Source organism: Nothobranchius furzeri, chromosome 12, assembly GCF_043380555.1.
Source record: "Nothobranchius furzeri strain GRZ-AD chromosome 12, NfurGRZ-RIMD1, whole genome shotgun sequence".
Taxonomy (NCBI): Eukaryota; Metazoa; Chordata; class Actinopteri; order Cyprinodontiformes; family Nothobranchiidae; genus Nothobranchius; species Nothobranchius furzeri.
This window is the reverse complement of record NC_091752.1, coordinates 9,476,921-9,500,374: the sequence shown is the minus strand read 5'-3', so window position 1 is coordinate 9,500,374 and position 23,454 is coordinate 9,476,921. Positions and strand designations below refer to the sequence as shown.

Here is a 23,454-nt window from a genome sequence, read left to right as displayed (position 1 = left end):
AGAGGCGTCATGAAGCGGATAACACGTCAGCTGTCGCCTGCAGCTCACAGCCCATGTCTCAGACTTCAACGCACTCACAAGGCCTTTAACCGGCACCAGTCCTCTGATCTCTCACTAGTTTGGGTTTTCACACCCTCACTAGTGAACCGGTGCCGTCAACGGTGAGCACCAGAGTGGATGTGGGGCAGAAAGAGCAACACCATCGTGAAAGACGGGCTCCTGCCAGCTGCACCGTGATAGCATCACCAAAGTCACAGGAGCTAAAGGGAAACGGCACGTCCTCCTGTTTGAATTGAGTTACAGGCTGGAATCCAGTCTGAGGCAGTAATCAGCAGTGTGCCGACCGAGCTAATATCACACTTCTGTTTACACACAAACAACGATGTCATCTAAAACGCCAGAGAGGCTTTAAATCAGGGTCGAGTTCATGCTGTTCAATGAAATAAAATTCTAATCAGCTGGTAAACCCAAATCTGGACTCTGGCGTTTTGTTTTCCAAAATAAAAGCCTAACGGAGTCTCTGCAGCTCCTGGTTTGTTGTTTGATCCTAACTTGAAATGATTTGACTGTCGTGACCACAGCTGTCCCCAGACCCCAGCATCAGCACTGGTGATGTTTCTCTTTCTCCTTCATTTGCTGCTTTAGCATCTCACCTCTTGGCTCACACACACAAACACGTTTTATTTGTCCCCACAGGGACTCTCCCATCAGCACCACATCCACAAACCTCTCCACAACACCACCCCCGTAATGCAATCAGTGGAGGCCTTTATTTCGGCTCTTTTGTCTGATTTGTTGCTGAAATTGTTCTTCTGATTGTTCGGTGCTGCCCCCCAACACACACACGCACGCACACACACACACGCACGCACGCACACACACGCACGCACGCACGCACGCACGCACACACACACACACACACACACACACACACACACACACACACACACACACAGGTCTATAAGGATAGTATCAGGTATTACACTGTGCGTCTCATTAAGATGCACTACCTCAACAACTAAACAGAAACTCGGGCAGATCGTTTCATCTGCTCTAATAAAATACATTTTATTTCATTTATTGGAAGGAGAAAAGCTGTGAAACCAAAATAAACCTTGCTGACACCAATCTCTCATCTGGGCTATAATCCCGGCCGGACTGGTATTACCCCAATCCTGACTCCAGGATGTCACCTCCACTCCTGTAGTTTGATTCCTTTGGTCTGAAGGATTTGATCCTTTGATTAGTAAAAACGTACTGGACATAAGTGAAGTAGCTTTCCGGAGTTTTCCCCTTTCAGAAATTATGCATGATTTTTCAGAAATCCGTTAAACTGATTGTCTCATCGTGTGCTGTGACCGGGAGGATATCGGTAAAAGTTAACCGATAATATAATAATACATTTTATTTAAAACAAAGCGCCTTTCTGGTCACTCAAGGACACTGTACAGAATAAAAACACAAATCATTCAGTTAGTAAACATACATCAACAAACAAGGCACTCTAAAATTCAAAGCTGATATGTGGTTTTGAAGAGGTGAGTTTTCAGTTGTTTTTTGAATTCTGTGAATGAGTTAATGTTCTTGATGAGAGGGGGAAGGGAGTTCCAGCGTTTGGGAGCGGTGCAGCTGACCTGAGGGAACGGGACGAGGTGACGATGTGAACGAGATCTGTGAAGTAGTGAGGGGCGAGGTTATGGATGGCCTTGAAGGTGAGAAGGAGAATCTTGAAGCTAATCCTGGTATGCACTGGTAGCCAATGGAGTTGTTTGAGGATGGGGGTGATGTGATGGAGTTTTAGTGACGATGCGTGCTGCTGCATTCTGAACCAAAATACCAATGCAGTCGCCTGAAAGTGGCTTCACTGTAACTTGTCATTTCTGTTCCTTGATATTTTAGTTTTGTGATATCTGTTAATATATTTTAATTTTTATCTACCTCCATCTTTTCCTATTGAAAGCGTAGAAGAAAATAAAACCTGTGTTCCAATTCATTGTATTTTTTTATGTGGTCGAAGTATCGATATTGGTAATTGGTATTGGCAAGTACTCAGATCCGAGTATTTGTATCGTATTGGTTTGGAAAAAAGTGGTATTAGTGCATCCCTATATGTCTTTTTTTTTAAATTTATTTTTTTATTTTTTTGGCTAAGCACGCCCCCTGCCCCGCAGAGCTCTGTGCAATGGGAAACTGAGCGCCAACCAGAACTAACCAATACCGTTAGACCACCACTTACTTGCTTAAACTTTAAAGGGGCATTATGGAAGTTTGACAGCCAAAACATGTATAGAAATAATAAATGTCTTCTTCATACATTCTCCTGCAATGCCCTGGTCCTTTAGAATGAGCCCTGGCATTTTTACTGTGATTGCCTGTTTTTCTGTAAAATCACAGAAAAAGAGATGCTCGGGTCGAGCAGGCTGCTTCATGCGCGTTCACGCTCAGGCATCGCCCGTAGCATTTGCTATCCGTAGCTTTAGCAGCAGAGAGAGAGGTAGTGTTCCTAATGCCTAGTGGCAAACCTAGCTAAATTTCTGAGGACCCTTAGCTACTTTCTGTAGAACTTTCTTCTAGATATTTCCTGCAAATTAGCAATAGCCATTTTCGCTCCGAACCATTCGTTGGTTTGACGTTGTTTCAGCTGTCATCAAGGATATAAATGTTACAGATACAAAATACGTCACTGGCACTTTAGCTCACCTAGTAAGACATCGGATTTGAGGGTAAGCCCCTCGCACCCTAAGGTGCGGGGGCATCTGCTTTCCAACCGCTGTCCCTTTTACAGCATAGGAAGAACTCAACTATTTTAATAGACATAATTGGCCCATTAAAGTTATTTTTAAAACGAATAATAACCTTTATATTTACCTCACCATAGTAATTTCTTCAGAGACGATTTTAGTTCAAATTAGAATAAAGATCACAGATCCTCTCACCATCTGTCCACCTCTCGCATCTTCTCATTTATGTTCCTGGCGTCTGAATTCTTAGAGTTTCTCCTTGAAGTCCCGGTTGCAGTCCTTGTTCTTTCTCGCCATGCTCCACGCTCTGTTTCGGATCTGCTCCAAGACGGTCTCCGGGCTCCTAACGACTTCAACCGGGAATCCCCTCTTTGCCAGGTCGCTGGTTGCCTCCTCCACAGAGCCGTATAGCACCGATCCCTCCGAGTAGAATATCCACATTCGTGCTGGGAATGGCGTTTGGAATCAGATTTTTTTTCCTCTTTGAACACGGCTTTCACCTCTGAATATTCCTTCCGTTGTTTCAAGATCTCAGGTACGTAGTCGTGGTCTAGGTTAACTTTGTTCCCCATCTATTCAAATCCGCGTTTTTGCCAGGCTATTTTTAATATTTCGTCTTTTATTCTGTAGCAAGCCATCATGGCAACTATGGATCTAGGTGCTGCGCTTGGTGGTGGCTTTGGCACCGTAGCCCGGTGTGCTCTCTCGATCTTTATTTCACTCGTCTCCGGTATCTCCAGTTTCTGTCTTAGCAAGCGCTCTAGGAACACAGCCATAGATGGTGCGTCGTTTTCTGATCCCTCTTTGATTCCGTATACTCTAATATTTTCTCCTCTAGACCGCCCCTCTAGATCAGTTAATTTCGCTTTCATTTCAATGTGCAGTTTGAGCATCTCCGTTACTGCTTCTTCACTGTTTTCTATTCGGGTTTTGCGTCTTTTATCCTTTCCTCCGCTTCTTCCACTCTCGTTTGTCTTATTGACGTCTTCCCGGATTGCTGTTAGCTGCACATTGTTTTCTTTCCTGAATTCCCTCAATTCCCTGAGTATGAGGTCTAGGCTAGCGTTGTTAGCTAGTTCTCCTTCCTCTGCTAGCATGTCGTTGTCCTCCATGTTGCTGCTTGCCAGTGAGATCTGGTCGTCGCCAGCCCTCTCCTGTAGCTCGTTCCGGGTGAGTTTCTTCTTGTTTTTGTTTTTAGGCATCTCAGCGCCCCTCTTTCTCGTTTCTTTAACTCGGTTCGTTGTAAATTTGGGTTACTGTGGGCTGTTTTTTTTTCTTATGTCGGGAGCCTCTTCTGCTATGCTGCCATCCTCCTTCGCGTCGACCCAGAAGTCAACTCAAGCCTATTCTGAGTAAACGCCATCTAGAATCCGTGGTCCATGCCTCCATTACATCCCGGCTCGACTATTCTAACTCCTGCCTTTATGGCATTAGCAAAGCAGCTCTGTCCAGACTGCAGCTGGCTCAGAATGCAGCACCAAGGTTCTTGACTGGAGCTAATAGAAGACTACACATTACACCAATTCTTCGATCCCTTCACCAGTTTAAAATTCTTCTTTTAGTTTTAAGTCTCTGAATGGCCAAGCTCCTTCTTACCTGAGTGTGCTGCTCCACCGCTACCACCCCGCTTGTGCCCTGAGGTCTGCGGTTCAGCTCCTCCTCACGGTTCCTGAGGCATGCTTGAAGTCCCGCGGTGAAAGGCGGGACTGTTTGTGCACCAGAACTGTGGAACTCTGCCCTCCACGCTAGGCTGGCGCCTTCCATCAGCGTTTAAATCTCAACTGAAAATGCACTTTTTCTCCCTGGCTTTTAACTCTTAAATCTGGTTTTAGTCTCAAGTCTGTAGGTTTACCTCCATCTCATTGATAATTTTCCTTCTGTATATTTTAAAGTTTTTAATTGCCTGTTTGGTTTTCAGTCCTTTCTTTTGAAACATGGTTTTAGTAATAAGCCTATAAGTTTTTCTCCTTTCTGGTTTATTGCCTACATTTAAACATAAACATTTGTGTGTTTTATGCTTTGTCAGATTTTAGTTCTTTTTAACTGTACTTTCAAATGTTATAATTTAAATGTATTTTTATTTTTATTGTGCAGCGCTTTGGTCAGCTGCTTGGCTGTGTTGAAAGTGCTTAATAAATAAAAGGATATGAATCATAATTTTTAATCTCTTTCTTCCTGTGATTGTTTTTCTTTTTAACTCAGAGAAAACTACAAACTAGGTTAGAAGGGTCAGTCTGTTGATTGGTCAGACTGTGTGGGGGCGGGGCCATCAGAAGGTTATTTGTTCTAATACTGAGCTAACCTTATCCCCCCCTGAGGAGTTTTGACTGTTTTTATGAGTCAGAGCTGATAAATCTGGTCACCTGCCCAAATATCAGCCAGGTAACTCAAACCCTGATGTTTATTTCCTTCTGCATCCCAGAATGCAACAGTAAGCTGCTAGAGGAGGGCGTGTGGCTCAGACCAGCAGCATAGGCGTGGATGTTGTCAGATTCACACTAAAAACACCAAGACTTCCTCGTCCAGTGGGTCTCGGTACGGTTCTGCTCCCAGGTGAGGTTCTGGTGTTGACACCTGCTCAGAGGAACCAGGTCGAGTTAGAACAAAGTAAATATGCAGGTGTGGAGGTGCTGTGAGTCTGGAAGGATGTTGAACAGTTGATTTTGTATTTTGTTAGTATTTATTAAGAAAACATAAAACCCTTAGTCCTGGCTTATGTTGTGAACACGTAGCCCTGTATCAGAGAGCTTATTGGGTTGTAGATGACACTTTGATCAACTGTTTCCTGTTTGATGTGTCACCCTAATGACCCGCTCTGATTCTGTTGGACAAGCAGATTAAAGACATGAGAGGTTTGTCCCACAAGCAGTTTGTTTCTAATCGTTCTTCTGGTGATCGATTTACCTGTGAGGAAACTCGATAGAGCAGCCGCCATGTGCATGACCAGCAGAACCAGCGCCGCATTACTGATGTGCTGCTGCTTCTGTTTTCCCTCTCCACAGAGAGATGAGCTGTTAGCTGCTGATGAGAGTCAGAGTGGTAAATAATACCTGCACATGCAAGAGTCCCTGTTTCACATTAGAGATGCTCCACACACAAGGAAATATTATTTCAGAAGGCATTCATGAAGGCAACATAGCAAAAACTAAGTATCAAAACATTAGAGATGCGACTAATAGCTAATATTAACGTCTGTTATTTATAATTAAGTATTTAATTATTTTTTAACAAAATATTTCATAGCAATGTGCTAAATATGATTATGAAAATCCTGTTACAGCAAAATATTATGTTCATATTTGACATGAGAACAACCTGAAAATAGATCAATTTCTGAGCTGAAGATGTTTCAGCTTATAATTTAAACTGGAATTTCTTAAGGAAAATGTTAACTGATAAATGGACGGATGACCAGATAGATGGTGGTTAGATGAATGATGGATGACTGGATTAATGATGCATGGAGGATGGATGACAGGATGGATTAATGAAAGGTGGATGATGGATAAATGACTAGATAATCGATGACTTGATAGATGGTGGATGGATGATTGATGGATGGATGACTAGGTTGATTGATGGATGGAACCATTTTTCATTCAGACCTATTAATCAATCCCTTACCAATTAATAGTTACAGTTCTTTTGAACATCTTATTCTTAGTTTTCCTAATCCAGATTGCAAAACTGTAAAACCACTCTTGTTTGTAGTTTTGTATCATCCACCATATATGTATATGTATATATATATATATATATATATATATATATATATATATATATATATATATATATATATATATATATATATATATATGTATATATATATATATATATATATATATATATATATATATATATATATATATATATGTGTGTGTGTATATATATATACACACACACACATATATATATAAATATATACACACATATATGTATATATATGTGTGTGTATATATATATATATACATATATATATATATATGTATATATATGTGTGTATATATATATGTATATATATGTGTGTATATATATATGTATATATATGTGTGTATATATATATATATATGTATATATATGTGTGTATATATATATATATATATGTATATATATGTGTGTATATATATATATATGTATATATATATGTGTGTGTATATATATATATATATGTATGTATATATGTATATATGTGTGTATTTATATATATATGTGTGTATATGTATATATATATATATATATGTGTATATATGTATATTTATATATATATATATATATATATATATATATATATATATATATATATATATGTATATATATATATATAAATGTATGTATATGTATATGCAGGATCCAAAATTAAATTTTTTACTCACCGGCCAAGTTGGCTGGTAGATGATGAAAATCTACCGGCCAAGCATATTTTTTACCGGCCAAAATTATAAATGATTTAGATCTACCTAAAGCATGTAATTCTATATTATGCTGATTCCAAACAGAGTGACAAAATAATTAAATCATCAATTAATAAGGAAAACAACTCTTTTGTGATTTTTACTATTTATTTATTTTTAGAGATGTTTTTATGAACTCTTTCATTGAAATCTAGTCCGACTCCTTGTTTTCTCTGTCCATGAAGTCTGGCCTCCTGCTTCTGACACCGTCTTTGTGCCAAAGCATTACAGCCTCATTTGGGTCATAGTCCTTGATCTCTGGAGAACACAGCTGCACCATGAGAATATCTGAAAGTGTGTCAGGGCTAGGGTTGTCACGGTAACCGGTGTAGCAGTAAACCCCGGTAAAAAAGTTGACTATAAATAATAACAGTCATGTTTAAAATATATATATATAAATTATCTCGGTCGATTACCGTGGCTGCGGTGTAGGCGCGGTGACCCTTACCAGCCACCGTATCATCTGCTAGAAGTTGCCGGCGGCACATGCGCACTTTGTTGTTTACGACCAAAACTTTCTTGAAGCTAAAGCTGAAATAATGGCAGGAGGAGACGGCAGCACTTGGGACATTTATTATCCCTCAAAGAAGACAAAGTCGGAAGTATGGGCATTTTTTGGATATTTGAAGAATGCCGAGGGCCAGTTGTCTGTGAAAGGCAGCAACGCTACGTGGCCATCATAATGTAGCCATTGTCTCACGACTCCGCCGTCTCCAGTTCGCCACTTTTCACAAAATCTTCTGGTTGCCACTGGTCCTGGTGGTTTTTCTTCCAGTTCGACGAGTTTTCATTTGGAAGGCTGGCTGACTCCAGTTAAAAACCGCCACATTTCACCGCTAGTTTTAACACGAAGCTAACCGCTAACTTGATAAACTGATTGAATGGGATAGGTGGAAATGACGTTGGATGCGGCGTTCACGTTTCGCGTACATTTGTGTAAGTTGCATGCAGACGGGAGGAGTATCAGAAATCCGTGGAAGATGACTGATAAACATAACTAATTTGGTGCAAACATTTACTCGCCAGGTGGCAGGTAGAGCTCAAAAATTTACTCGCCAAATGGAGCAATTTACTCGCATTTGGCGAGTGGCGAGTGTTAATTTCGGACCCTGTGTATATGTATTGGAAGAGTTGTGCGACACAACGAATCGATGACGCAATTCGTTGCCAACGCTTTTAGTAATCGATTTTCATCGAATTTATCGATTCGTTGTTGCAGCACTACACAGCAGTATCTAGTGGTTTGGAGGGAAACTGCAGAACTCAGATTTTCATGATCTGCCTCTGATGATAAATTACTGAACCCTCATTTATCTGTGTTAAAATTTCTGATAGTTTAAACAGGAAGTTGTTTTTGCACCATCTATTTGCTGACACCAATGGTCTGCTCAGCGGTACCACTCAGTAGAACCCAAAGGACCTGGCTCTGGACCAGACCTTTAAAGGTCTACATCAGTTCATCCATGCCTCAACACGTCCTGGATTATATTAGGCTGTATTATCTAGTTACCTAGCCTAAGATGTAGTGATGTAGTTAAAATCCACCCCATCAGGTCCAGGAACACATAAAATAAACATCTGCAGTTGATGTTTGACCTTTTGGGCCTGTGTTTGTCCTTCGGCTACAGAGTGGACGTTGGTCTAAGCTGCTCTGAGATGATGCAGGCTCCTAATTTATAAAATTACTCTGAATGACTTCTTTCTATCTGGAAGCATCAGACAGCTGATGGGACGTGGACCAGTCTGTTTTATCTCTGCTGTGTCACTGATGTTCAGAATGACGCAGACCACCGACTGCATCTGTGCCTTCTAACAAACTTATGTTGAGCTGCAGTCCAAGCAGATAAAACAAGACTTGCATGTTGTAGTTTTATTCAGACCGACTGAGGAATGAAGGTTGTCTGTTATTTAAAGGTCCTGCACAGGTTAGGCTTACAGGCATGTTTATTATGGGCTGGAATTAGCAGACAGAATGTTAAATACCTGATAAGTAAGGCTGTGCGGTTGAACTGCCCCTTGACTTGAGTTCAGAAGGGAGAGAAACTAACTCAGAGACAGAACCAAAATGCCAACTTGATAACGAGCCAAACTGGAAATTGCTTTTTACTGGTTTTCTGAGGAAGTGCTGCTGGTTCATGATGTGCTCGTCATGTTATCGACTGGAATCATCTTCAGACGTCGGACAATGATGGAGACAGAAAAAGGGATGGCGCGTGGGTGACCAAACCTCCGCTGCCGTTCATTCAAGTGCAAATTAGTCAAAACACCTTTTTGTTTTGCTGTGTCTCCATAGCAACTGCATTGTTCCTGGAGCTTTTGAAACCTGCTTCCTGTCATTTAAAAGCAACTTGAAAATTCAGATTGGGGTTAACAACAAACAGGCGTGCAACACAACACTCCGCGGTTTTCCTGGAGACGAGCAGCGAGCCTCTGGGTTCTTAACCCAACCAGTTGGATGGATCGGGTCGCCCCTAATCCGATGGTTAGGAGTTAATATCAGATTCATATTTACAACACCAGAGGTTGGGTTGTTGATGGAAAATAATCGAATCCTTGAGTTACCATAAAACAATCACAAGCTTCAGTTTTACTGCATCACATAAAAGATTGAACTAAACAGGATGTCAGCCGTGTTTTATTCAACAGTTCTGATTACCAAACGACCTCTACACGACCTTTTACAAGTAGCTCAAATCTGTTGATTTAAAACCAAACCTCTACAAGTTTCTGCTGCTGAGGGATGTTCAGGCCATTTTCTAACATCTTCTGATGAAGATGATACTACTAATACTACTGCTACTGCAGCTGTTACTACTACTACTACTACTACTACTACTGCTGCTGCTGCTACTGCTACTACTGCTGCTGCTGCTACTACTACTGCTACTGCTGCTAGTACTACTACTGCTACTACTACTGCTACTACTGCTACTACTACTACTCCTTCTATTACTACTACTACTACTGCTACTACTACTACTGCTTCTATTACTATTACCATTACTACTACTGCTACTGCTCTATTCTAACCTGCACTTCTGATGTGATCTGAGAACCTGAGCCAGTTGCCCAGTGAGTCTCTGTGTAAATACCTGTTCATGTACCCCCCCCCCCCCCCCATCACTATGGGGGCGGCTAATTAGATGTGGCGAGGGATTGCTGTCCACTTGCCTCGCAGCGACCGGTACCCTATAACCATACACAAATCGATCTGACATGTGGTATGAGATTAAATTAGCGAGCAGCGCAGTGACAGGAAAAAGAATTTGCTCATCCCAACCTCTCTATCTCTGAGCTCCGTGGTAGACGTCACAGAGACCAGAGGGATGTTTGGCTACTGGCAGCAGACCAGCCTCCAGCCCACTGCCTCTCATGTCCAGTTTGATGCTCTTTAATCTGATTTATGTGGAAGTCTGACTGTAAGCTGGAATTTATTCTCAATAAAAGCTGAAATGAACCCGCCGACAGCAGGTCGTTTTTGTCAATTGTTTTCACTGTGCTCTTATTTTAGTCTATTCCAGTCCATATCTAGTGTAGCTGGTGCAGCATCGTGTGGATTAGTTATTTCTGTTCTTTAAAACTTACCTGGGAAGAAAACTCAGATTCTGTCCACATGGGAACGGTTTTTGAATCATTTTAGCTTTCATTCACACAAAAAAATTATATTGAGCCCCAGCAAAGTGTAGGAAATGCTAACTCATTCCCTAACCCTCAAGATGGTGAGGAAGTGATTGGATCCTCTGATTCAGGTATTTGGGAGCAAGCTAAACCCTGGAGGACTGGAGACAACAGCAGGAAGTTCCGTGAGGAACATTAACAGGCTTTTACTAACTGAGATGGGACTAGGGTTACAACGATTATAGATTTGGGTGGTACGGTCATAGTCTGAGAAATAATCACGGTATCATAGTTGCCATGATTATTTTACATGAATTAATTGTATGTGAATCACAAACACATGCCCTATAAAGTATTAATAAAGTGCACAAGTGTTATGCTGAGATGTGTGGCGGACACACATTTCTGCGTAACACCTAGGAGTGTAAGAAAATCGCAGTATTTAGTTTGTTGATAGTGAATCCATATTTAAAGTGACAGTGTGTATTTTTCCTGGCGATAGGGGGCAGTAGATTCATAAATCGTTGCAAGCAAGCAGTATTTATGTGTTGAAGTAAGACTTTACCAACAGATGCCCATTAGGGTCAAAAAGCCCTGGGGAGTGCAAACTTCACCAAAATAACGAGGACATCAGACTCCCTTTCATCAGTGGTAACAAGTGAAGGTAAATGTGTAAAACAACAACATTTAAGAACGGCGAATGTTTTGTAATCGATTTTTACAAATCAGTCAATGCATTTTGTCCTCATGGGCCCCCGTAGAAGGAAACATGGGATCTAATATGGCGTCGCCCAGAGACTTAGACCCGCTCCCATGTATCGTAGACCTGATTTTTATGGTTATGTTACGAAGCTGCCAATGTTTTTCAACAAGTGGGCTTCATTTCATTCGTTTTCAACAACATTTTGATGGATATTTCCAGAGATTAATGGTAAAAACTACACGTTGTCTTTTTAAAGAGCAAGTCTCCCCCACATGAATTTTTGATCAACCATAAACGAGTGTCTCATGGTGCTGTAGACACATGAAGTCATTGAGTGTTTCTCAATGTCAAGGAACCTCACCTTGATGTCTTGGTCTCGACCCAGTTTCCTAGGAGATAAGTCATCAGGAACTGCCAAGGCGTGTTCCAATGTTCATGTTCTACCAAGGCGTCTGTTCTCCGTTTGTTAGCCGTTTAGCTAGCTGAGCAAGGATACATGGGAGGTGTCTTGTAGCCTTGCCTTGGTCAAAAATTTTCCAGCTATCAGACTGATATCTAAAATGTTTTTGTTTTTTTCCAGATCCAAAGCAGTTACCTATGGTTGGTTAGTTGTTGCAGCTTCAGTGGCTAGCAGGTAGTAACTAGCTTACATATTTAATTTACACAATTATATACACAATTTAAAAAGTGAATGGCTCGTTATATATTAATGTTGAAACGTATACGTATGGAATATAATGTTACCTTTTGTGTCACGTGACGTGGCCGCTGCGAAAGCCGCGGTCATGTTATGCAAGTCTGTTCCATTGAACCGTTTTCTTTGACCAAGGAAGATCACCCCATTTTAGTGCATCTTACTTCAAATATAAATGTTCAGCCTAAAAGTGTCAGTGTGGCGCCCTCTTCAGGTTAAAAGTCTGCACAACATTTAAATTTGAATCAGCTGTCGCTATTGGCTAAGAGGTACCCTGTGCGGTAGCAGGTACCGCATGATGTCAGCTGCACCGCCGGTGTGGAGTAGACGAGCAGCCGAGTCTCTGTTTCAGTCACTCCTTGTAGCGAGTGTTTACGACTCGTCACCGGTGGCCTCAGGACAACTCACAAGCTTTTAGTTAGAAACGGTATGGCTCAGAGCCACTACCCTCCAACAAACCTTCCTCACTTCCTTCTGTCCTCTGGTGGAGGAGGTGCAGATAACTCCTCTACTTCAAATGACTGGTCTGAGTCAAAGGAGCTAGCATCGCCATCAGTGACTAGGAATTGCTGCCTTTCGCTACTGCATCGTGATAAATATCGTATCTCCGGATTCTCGCTACGACACATCCCTGATAACACCTGCAGTCACAGAGGAGAGCTTTCAGAGTTGAGTGACGATGAAACAGTTTCCTGTAGCAGTGTTGGCTAGTGGGTTCGTTCCCCTACAGACGGCATGAAAGAGGTCTTTTATCATGATAAGTGTGTTTCTGTGGATCAAAGAGAGACCAGTCTGTGTTTCTGTCCCAGAGGAAAAGAACTTTAAAGCAGTCAAAGCTGCAATTTGAAGATATTAACCTTTCATTTGTTCTCTGCTGAGGCGCAGATGAAAGAGAAGCTGGATTTGCTACAACAGATGTGGAATGGTACCATTTCCATACGACCCGTTTGGGTAACTGCCTGCTTGGTTTGACTTTTCTGCTCAGGGCCGAGAAGCCAGGAGCTGCTTGTTTTAGTCGATGTTAACGAGGTTAGTGGAGGTGCTGCTGCTGGGCCCCGAGAACAAGAACTGCCACGCCACAATTAAAGGCTGGAAACAGAAAGGACTCGTTCCACAGATCCGTTCACCACTAGAACGGCTCCGGGTTCAACCGGTTCAGTCTTTATGACTTCCTTCAGCTTTAGCAGCTTCTCTCTCAGTTAGACCTTCTGTCCTTTTCTGAGACGTTGCTGCTTTGTAGACATCGGTGGGTTAGAGCCGATCCAGATGAAGCGCTTTACTGTCCGAGTTCACCTGTTGTCTTGTTTTACGTCAACGGCAACAACATGGAACCGATGGTTATTAGGGTTAGAAAAAAAACAACTTCCTGTTTCAGCCTGAGGGACGAAGTCTGTCTTCGTCTTCCTTCCAGTGACCAAAGCCTACTGGTTGTGCAGCACCAGTCCAAAGGTCAAAGGTGACGGATCATCTGCTGCTGTGGCCCCCAGACTCTGGACGTCTCTCCCCCTGAGCCTGAGATCAGTGGACTCAGTGGTCTCCTTTAAACTCACTTGTTCAGGCTCTGGTGGGATCTCCTCTTCTTCCTCACGAGCTTCTCATCATGCTGTTGTTCTGTCACTTCTGTCTTTCCCGGGATCCCGTCAAACCTTTTCTTATCCATTTTCTTTCCCTTCTCATTATTTTCAATGTAAAAGTTTCCATTTTTAAATAAATTTGTCTAAATTATTCATAATTTTTTAAAGAAAAATTTTGTTGTGAAGCGCCTCTTGCTTTATATATATATAAATAACTTCTTCCTCCTCACGTCGTAGTTCTGTCCCTCAGGAGGAAGGAAACAAAGACGTGGACGTGTTTGTCTCTGCTGCAGGAAAATGTAATTAAAATGAATAAATTCCTGCTGCGTGACAAACGTCCTGATCCTGTCAGACAGAAAAAGTCACCCCCCCATTAGATGGATGATTGTATTATCAGAAATGAAATGTGAACACGTCTTCCTCCATTTCTAATTTTCTGCCAGTATTCCTGTTTGGAGGGGGGGACGATAAACTCCACCAGCACGACCTTTGACCTTTAGCTTGGCTGTGTGAGTGTGTACACATCACTACTTAAACCCATCTGTTATTATGGGCTGCTTCATTTAGCTGAATGAAACAAAAATCATCATATTTACCTAATTTACAGAAATTCTTGGTGATTTTGTTGTTTTCCATAAAGTGATTTTGGTTTCAAGTGATTTAAAAATACTTTCATCTTATTATTAAAAGTTTGTAATGATTAAAAAGAAGTAATTACAGACATCAAGTCGATCAGTCAGAAGCTTCATGGATCTTCTCAAACTTCTCCTTAGACCTAAGACGCGCACGCACGCGCACACACACACACACACACACACACACACACACACACACACACACACACACACACACACCCCTGTAACATCACAGCCTTCCAGCAGCCCCATAACAAATTACAGCCTGGGAAATTACAGTCATTTGTCTTCGTCGGCCCGCATCATGTCTGACCACCTCTCTCGTCTAAACCTGAACACCTGCACCAGCTACCTGTCCTCTCTACTCTATGTTGCTCTGATCATATCCTTCTCGTAATAAATGTCTGCCAGACTTCTTCTAAATGCCCCTAATCACTTGTTAATGTGTGTTTATCTGCCAAGTTGTCAGCCTCACAGCAGCTCACCTTCGCTGACAGGTGTGCTGTAGACGTGGGCCCACATCAGGGGTTTAGTTTTTGAGTCTCACCTGTGAGCCAAAGTGGCGTCTGAGGATTTCATCTGACTTTAAAGTTTTTTGTGTCCTCTTCGAGGTCAAACATGACTTCTCTTGGGTGTATTTTAGATCTTGGACCTCGATGAGACCTTTTCTCACTTCTAGGGATTGGTACCGAATTCGGTACTTTTTAAGGTACCGACCGAATTCCATAGTACCGACCGAGCACCGATTCACGTCATTTCAAACGGTGCCTCGTTTCGGTACCCGTCCTTCATAACGAGAACTTGCCAAGACAGCTGCGCATACGCAAGAGCGTTATGTCATCTGTCGCTGCGAGCCAGTTGTAAACAGAGCAGCATGGTAGAAAGAACGCACGCTAAAGCTTGGGTCCACTTCACTAAATGTGATGGGTAACTGGGTGATGATGAAACCAGCGACAGACAACGATCTAAGTGAGACATCCTCATCTTAATCTGCTCCGGTAGGTAAATAAAATGTTTAAGATAACGTTACCTTGAAATGTTAGCTTCCGTTCCACTAATGGTGCGTTCGCTTTCTCCTCGGAACTCCGAATTTCCGCCAAGAAGAACATGAACACGCTCTAAAGTTTGGCTTCACTTTACTAAATGCAACGGGTGATTGGGTGAAGATGAAACCAGCGACAACGATCTAAGTGTGAGGCATCATCGTATTAATCTGCTCCAGCAGCTAAATAAACTGTTAAAGATAACGTTAGCTTGATATGTTAGCTTCCATTGCCACCGTTGTTAATCAGCTAATGGTGCGTTCGCTTTCTCCTCGGAAATTCTAACTTCCTCGTAGGAAAAATCAAATGAAAAAAGATGGCAAAAGGTATGAAGATATGCAGTAAATTTAGTTCACAGTAAAGATGTTTGCTTCAGTTTAATTATCAGCTTATAAAACTACAAGGACGATGTTAAAATACAAACAATTGAATGTTATTTATCGTGATATTTATCAAATATTGTTATATATTGAGAAAAATATATATTTATTTATAAAAGAGAATTAAAATAATAAACACTCAAAAGTATCGAAAACTGGTACCGTTAAGTACCGGTATCGATTCGTAGGTACCGGGAATTAGTACCGAATCGATTCAAATGTCAAAGGTACCCATCCCTACTCACTTCTGTTACGTCTCTTATTTTTAAATGCTGCAAATCAGGACCTAAAGTCTGCAGAAGAGATCTAACATGGCCTCTGGCCCTAGAAAGGGTTAATCACGCTGAAACCACCATTCCTCACCTTTCCCCAAATGTTTTCTTGTGTTTGACCAGACTGAGGTGGTGAAGGGCGCGTGTGGCAGCGTGGGCATGACCTTCAGGCACGTTCCTGCCTACGAGGGCGAAGCGGTTTATGTCAGCATCGAAACGGTGATGCCTAACTCTCCTGCAGCCATGGCGGACCTGCAGAGGGGAGATCGTCTCATTGCTATTGGAGGTGTGAGATGTTTAACAACTCTAACGTGTGTGGGTGAATATTCATGCTCTCATCCCTAAAGTGCATTCCTCCTTCTTCTGTTGGCAGGTGTCAAAGTGACGTCTTCGGTTCAAGTGCCCAAGCTGCTGAAACAGGCGGGAGACAAGGTGGTGGTGTGGTACGAGAGACCAGTTCGTCATCAGACTCCTGCTTTGGGAAACCTTGGAACCCTGCAGGAAGGACTTGGGCCACTAGAGGAAACGGGTTTCATTCCCCAGCCTGGAGGCTACGAGGAGGACCCGGCTCCTATCACCACCCTCTCTGATGTGTCCGACAGCAAAGACATGGACTCTGAGTTTGAGGAGCTGATCGTGGACTCCAAACCTGGTCAGACTGGTACCACCACTAACACCAGTGACACCAAGGAGGATTTCTTACTTGCTGTGAACCAAAGCCCTAAAAGGACAGTGGCCAACTTGGCCTCCAAACCGCTCGGTACCATTTCACCCATCCTCAACCGCAAGTTAAACCTCGTGGGTCTGCAGTCACCGCTAAAGCCCCAGGTCAAAGAATCACCTAAACCATCACCACTTAAGACCATTAATGACCCAGGAGAGGGTCTGCAACGCCCCAGTGTCCCCCCTCCACCTCCTCCGTCACGCCCCCCGGTCCCACCGCGTCCTCAGATCAAGCTGACGTCAGCATCCTCAGAAACCAGCCTTTTAGAGGGCATTGATTCTGTCACCACTGCTGCTGCTTCAGTCGTCCCTACTGTGACTGCAACCATCAGCTCTTTGGAAAAGTCTCCAGAGAAGGCTCCTCCCCCTGCAGTCATCGAGGATAAGACCGGTTCTGAGAAGACGAGTCTAAAACAGCCTGAAGCAAAACAGTCTATCAAGCCATCAGAGTTGAGCGACGAGATGATCGGTCCCACCTCTGTGACTGGAAACAAGAGCGATCAAGCCAAAGACAAGGTTTCCGAGAGTTCCTGCAGCACACGAGACAGTTTGGACGATCACTTACTCTGGGAATCTCCAGAAATCATGTTCCGGAACCAGACGGCCCACTGGCCCAAAGCCTCAGTGGTGTTTGAGGTGGACTGCAACCAAAAGTACCTTAACGCGGCCTTGTGGTGCAAAGATCCCTTTAAGCAAGGCAGCTTGTTGTGCCTGGGTCATGTCAGCCTCCAGCTGGAGCACATCGCTCTGGAGTGTATGGCCACTTCTTCTGCAGAGTACCAGAGCACCTTTAGGTTGTTGCCCCCAGAACCAAGAGCCAACGTCAGTCGTACCGCTCTGCGCAACCTCAGCACCCACAAGGGCTTCAACGAGAAGCTGTGCTATGGAGACGTTACCTTAAACTTCTGTTACCTTGGTGAAGGCGAGCAGGAGTGTCCAGTGGGGCTTATGGAGAGGGAGAGGGAGGGGAGCCTCCATGATGAGGATCTGAGGGAAAGGGAACCTGACCTCGCAGTATCTCGTGACGACTTGGCCTACAGTACCATTCAAGGGGCAGAAGTCCGCCACAACTTCCAGGATACCCAGTTTCAGAACCCTACCTGGTGCGAGTACTGCAAAAAGAAGGTCTGGACCAAGGCAGCTTCTCAGTGTATGGTTTGTAGTTACATTTGCCACAAAAAGTGCCAGGATAAGTGCCTCGCTGAAAGTCCCTTCTGTGTTGCAACCGCCGAACGTCGTGGGGCTGACCCTGAAGCCAAATCCACCATCAACCGGGCCACCGGCCTAACGCGCCACATCATCAACACCAGCTCCCGCCTGCTCAACCTGCGTCCGGTGCAAAAGACTCGACTCGTTGAGCACGTGGCAGACGTGCCCGGAGCTGTGGAGCCATCGCCCAAACAGACTCCCAACACGTCCGACAACGAGAGCAGCGACACCGAGACCTACACGAGCGGCGCCAGCCCCTCCAAGCAGCCCGGCGGCGCCGGCGCCAAGCTCGCACGCAAGGAGGGCGGGTTGGACGACAGCGTCTTCATTGCTGTGAAGGAAATCGGCCGTGACTTGTACCGAGGGCTGCCCACAGATGAGCGCTCCCAGAAGCTGGAGTTGATGCTGGATAAGCTCCAGCAGGAGATCGACCAGGAGCTGGAACATAACAATTCCCTTCTGATGGAGGAGAGAGAGGCGTCGGACGCCCGGCGGAAGGCCCTGATCGGGACGGCTCTGACCAAGTCCAGCGAGCGGCTGCAGGCCCTCACCCTGCTGATGATCCACTACCGGGCAGGCATAGAGGACCTGGAGTCGGTGGAGAGCACCTCCCCCTCGGAGCAGCAGGGCCTTAAAGCTAAAGCGGAGAGTCTGGAGGAGGAGGCCCTGATGGGAGCGGAGGTGTATGACAGTGACATGTGCAGCCCTGTAGAGGGCCAGCTGGCGGAGGACATCAGCGAGGAGCAGATCTGTGTGGAGGCGCTCCAGTAGGTCAGACGCTTGGGACTTCTGCTTCTCGGAACATCACTTCCTGTTTGTGGTTCTGATACGGAGACATTTCAGTAATCCTTGTGAGATTGGAGGATCTGATTTACCTGAGAATACATGAATGAGTGAGTGAAGTTGTTACAGATGTTCTGATTTGCACTAAGTGACCCCGTGGTAAGGCTGCAGGATCTAAAGGGAAGCCGTGATTGGAGCAGCAGGTTTGTCCTGCTCTCTGTCTCGTTGTTTCAGACGGACTTTAGGACACGTCCACTTTTCTTTGTGGTTCAGCCACCGGTCACCGCCTGTGACCTGTATGGTCTTTGTGAAAGAGACAGTCGGGCTTCTGGAGTTTTCCAGAAACGGAACGTTACAGTTTCTGTTTCCTACAAGAATTTCTTGTTTGTTTTTAGCACTTTCAATGGTTACGTGTTTGGATGTGGAAGCTTCGGTTTGGGAACATGTTTACTACGACGCAGGTGTGATTATCCTGGTTAATGTTTCTGTTACATCCTGTTTCTGTGTTTGTTTATCTTCCTGCATCAGATTTCAACATCAAACCTGCTTTGTGTCCGAAGGCTTCAGGTTGGAGCAGCAGGACGACTTATTTTCCTGTTAGTGTTTTTCTGATGATTTCAGTGGCAGTAGACGAGAAACCTGCTGTTGTGTGTTTAGCTCCTTCCAGCTGTGTGGTACAGCTTCCTGCAGCTGATAAGAGCGGCATCATCCCAGGAACCATCTTTATTTCATTAGATCTCGTCCATCTTAGCAGAGTTTAAACCTTTTGTTACAGATGAACCTTTTTGACCCTTGGATGCTTAAACACTGCTTTTTGCACCTTAAACAGCAGAACCTGCAGCTTTGGTTTGCAATAGAAACGTTTTATATGTTAAAGCAAACTGCAGTGATGCTGCCACATGGAGACGAACCCCAACATCACATAACTTGGTATAAATCAGACAAACGATGCACGGCAAAATACTTGGCCCTTTTGACCTCTGGAGTTTTTTAATTGTTGGAACCTTTCATCACAGTTGATGGAGGACTGACTCTCCTGCAGATAAAAACATCACATTTATTCATCTTTTTATGTTGCCTTCAACAGTTACAGCAGATCAGTGAAAATGACCAAAATGCACGTTGGTGAAGTGAGAAGCTGGATTTGGTATAAAGCTGCAAAGCTTCTGCACTCGTTAGTTTCTGTATATCCAGATTTTTTTGTGCAATATTTTTGTAAAAAAAAAAAAAAGAGAGAAGTCGATAAACATTAATGAGTCACTGTAGCTGTCTGCATAAACCCCCGAAGAGGAGTTCACTTCATCTCACATCCATGTTCTCTCTGGGCCTGTGGAGTGCTGCTGCTGCTTCTGGAACAACGTGCTCTACTAAAGCTTCCACCCCAGGTCCTGACCGCTCAGAGACTTCACACGCTGCACGAGTCCCACCACGGCTTTGAGCAGCTCAACAAGGTGTTTGTAATCTTTACTGTTTTCTTAGTTTAACCGTTCTAGAGGAAGTCTTGTGATGAAGCTTCATTGTACATAAATAAATAAGAACAAGTGAATTCCCTTAAATCGTCTTTGGGAAAATTATTTCAGTCAATTTTTTCAGTCGAACTGAAACTGGAAGCAAGGAGAGATCAGCAGTTGGTTGACTAGGATTACCGTTAATGAGGTGCAGGTTCTAAAATAATTTTCTTTAAGTGTGTGGGGGTGGGGGGTGGGGTTAAAGATACATAAGACCGAATGATTAGATCTCATGTACCCTTATAGCCCCCCCCCCCCCCCCCCCCCCCCCCCCCCCCCGACACAAAAACATATTAGTATAAAGTTTTGGAGGTTTCTCAATATCAAGGTGCCTGGCCTTGCGAGGTGATGTCTTGCGAGGCCAGGCGCCTTGCTTAGGCCGGGGAAGTGCCGAAATTTGGCCGCTGCTCCTCAGCAGACCAGACGCTTGTTTCTCCGGTCGAGGCGCGCCTCGGCTCAGCTGTATTTTTTCTTTTAACCACTTTGTGTCCTCCATTTCCTCTGCCTATCCTCTGCTCTTTTCCTCTACACCCCCCTCCTCCTTGCTGTTTGTGTGTGTTTGTACATGTGTGTGTGAGCCTATGATGTGAACCAGTGAACGGCGGCCTGTGTGCCCCCGGGGACCGCCTTCATTCGGCGCCCTTGTTATCCTATTCTATAGACCACATGGGCCGCCGAAGCGCAGCAGGCCGGCGCTCCAGCCCGAGCCGTGCAGCGATCGTTTCGGCGTCTGCTCAATTTTTTTTGCGAGCTGCGGGGGAACCGCGTCAATTCTGGCAGGAAGTCCAACCTAGACATAAGACAAATAAGACATAACAAAATAAAGCATTTCAAAATACAATTCTGCAATAAGTCAAATGTGTTCGTAAACAGACACTGCATAAAAACCACACGAACACACACACACACACACACACGTACAAACACGCACACAAACAGCAAGGGGGAGGGGGGTGTAGAGGAAAAGAGCAGAGAAAAGGCAGAGAGGAAATGGAGGACACTAAGTGGTTTAAAGAAAAACTACGAGGCGTGCCTCGAGCGGAGAAACAAGCGTCTGGTCTGAACAGAGGAGCAGCGAGCAGCGGCCGAATTTCGTGAGCGCTTCGGCGGCTGGTGTGTCCCCGGCCTTATGAGGACACTGTCCTTCCTTGGTCAAAGAAAACCGTTAAATGGAACAGACTTGCATCACGTGACCACGGCGGTCACGTAACGTGAGATATAACGTTATATTTTCTACGTTTACGTTTCAATATTAATATATAATGAGATTTTTACTTTTAAAATTATGTATATGTTTATAAAATTAAATAAGTGAGTTACTACACGCTAGCCTCCGAAGCTGCAACTACTAAGCAACTAACCAACCATAGCTAACTTCTTTGGATCTAAAATAAACATTTTAAATGAGCTGACTTACTTTTAAACTTGAAAATTGTCCCCAAAGTAGCTGCCGGCTTCTGATCCACCGTCTATTTGAAAATACTCCCGTGTATCCTCGCTCAGCTAGCTAAACGGCTAACAAACGAAGAACACACGCCTCGGTAGAACATGAACATTGGAACCGATTGGAACACGTCTTGGCGGCTCCTGATGACGTATCTCCTAGGCAACCGGGGCGGGGCCAAGACACCAAGGCAAGTTTCCTTGACATTGAGAAACATCCATAATCAGGGCCTTCCTGGCTGAAGATACATTTTCAGAGGGACTGAGGGCCCACGTGGGGCTCCAGGGTCACAGGTTGCAGACCCCTGGCTGAGGACATAGATCTAGAGGAAGTAGATCTGATGCATCTGCTTACATTAGTGGAGCCTGTGGTGAGCTGCAGGACCTGGAATGGAGTATGGGATGAATCCAATAATGGAATGGCTCCTCTGGACTCTCAGATTTCATCAGACCAACTAAATCAAATCCAGATAAGATCTCTGGATTTATGATACTTAAATATATTCACAGTTTGACAGATGTCCAGCAGAGCTGGAGAGACTGAAGCAGCAGAAGCTAAAAGGGGTTTTCAGAAATGTTTCTGCCGCGTTTCTCAACCTTTCTGCCACCATTAGCTCACGGTTAGAACATGGAAATAACCAATGAAATAACACCAACAGGTCTGAGTTGGTGCTAAGCTCTGAGACCCATCCACATAAACGTGTGTCAACAAAGGCAGAAAATAAACAAACAAATGAAAGGATATTTGGTGTCAGAGGGTTTTAAATTAGGTGAAATCTTTGGTTTTACCGATTCTGATCATTTCTGACAACAGGAAACCCAAACCTGCAGCAGGTTGAGTCCAGCAGCGAGCCTTCAGCCCGGGATCTTTTTTTAGTGTATTGTTTCTACGGTGTGATGAATCCACCTACAGCGCTGCCTGAGCTACTACGGTCTTTTTCTTGTTGGAAAGGAAAAGGAGGCATTGTGTGGGCATCTGCAGCGTAATTGAGGCCCGGCTTGGAGATGGACAGGCTGATTACAGCGTGTCTGCTCACACATCTCCCTATCATGGGAAGTCATTGTGTTGTCTTCCTGCACGCATCACAGGCAATCAGCTGCAGGATCTCTGGGAACACACTAAAAAAGACGCATGCTACATCTTTGTTGGATTTCAGCTGTCTTAAAAATGATATGAAATCACACGTTGACCAATGGGAACATTCTTTAAATGCACTGAAGGTTAATGGTGCTGAAAACGTGAGCATCACTACCGCTTCAGCCTCTTCTTCTCTGGAGAAAACAGCATCTTTAGGAGGTTTAACAGAACGATGTGTTCATTCAGTAAATCATAAAACATGTCCTGGATTTAAAAAACCAGGCAATGAGATCATTATTGAGACGTTAATGCTTCTCTGCTCAATCATCTCCTGACAGCCAATCAGAAGACTGCCTCTAACATTTAATCCATAAATGAAGATTAGAACATACTATGATGTGACTTGCTAATAAAGCCCCAGAAGACGAGGTGTTCTGCATGTAAATCATGATTCTGTCATTAAAGCTCAGATGGAAAAGCTGGACCAGCAGCAGGAAATCAGGATTTTTGTGTTTGTTTTTTGAAGATGTGATTCACTGGAAAGGATTTTAATTATCTCTGATTCTAACGGGTGACTGAGTGTTTCATGCAGGCTGAAT

General features: G+C 43.8%; 1 protein-coding gene across 1 annotated transcript in view; it reads left to right on the top strand.

The window, feature by feature from the left end:
• Positions 1-20,382, top strand: part of pdzd8 (PDZ domain containing 8) — a 58,461-nt gene extending 38,079 nt beyond the window's left edge. Inside the window, exons 4-5 of the mRNA XM_015944040.3 lie at positions 16,235-16,397; positions 16,485-20,382. Of these exons, the coding sequence (XP_015799526.3) occupies positions 16,235-16,397; positions 16,485-18,814 (2,493 nt within the window). The 3' untranslated portion in view covers positions 18,815-20,382. The remainder of the gene's footprint in view (positions 1-16,234; positions 16,398-16,484) is intronic.
• The last annotated feature ends 3,072 nt before the right edge of the window (positions 20,383-23,454 follow it).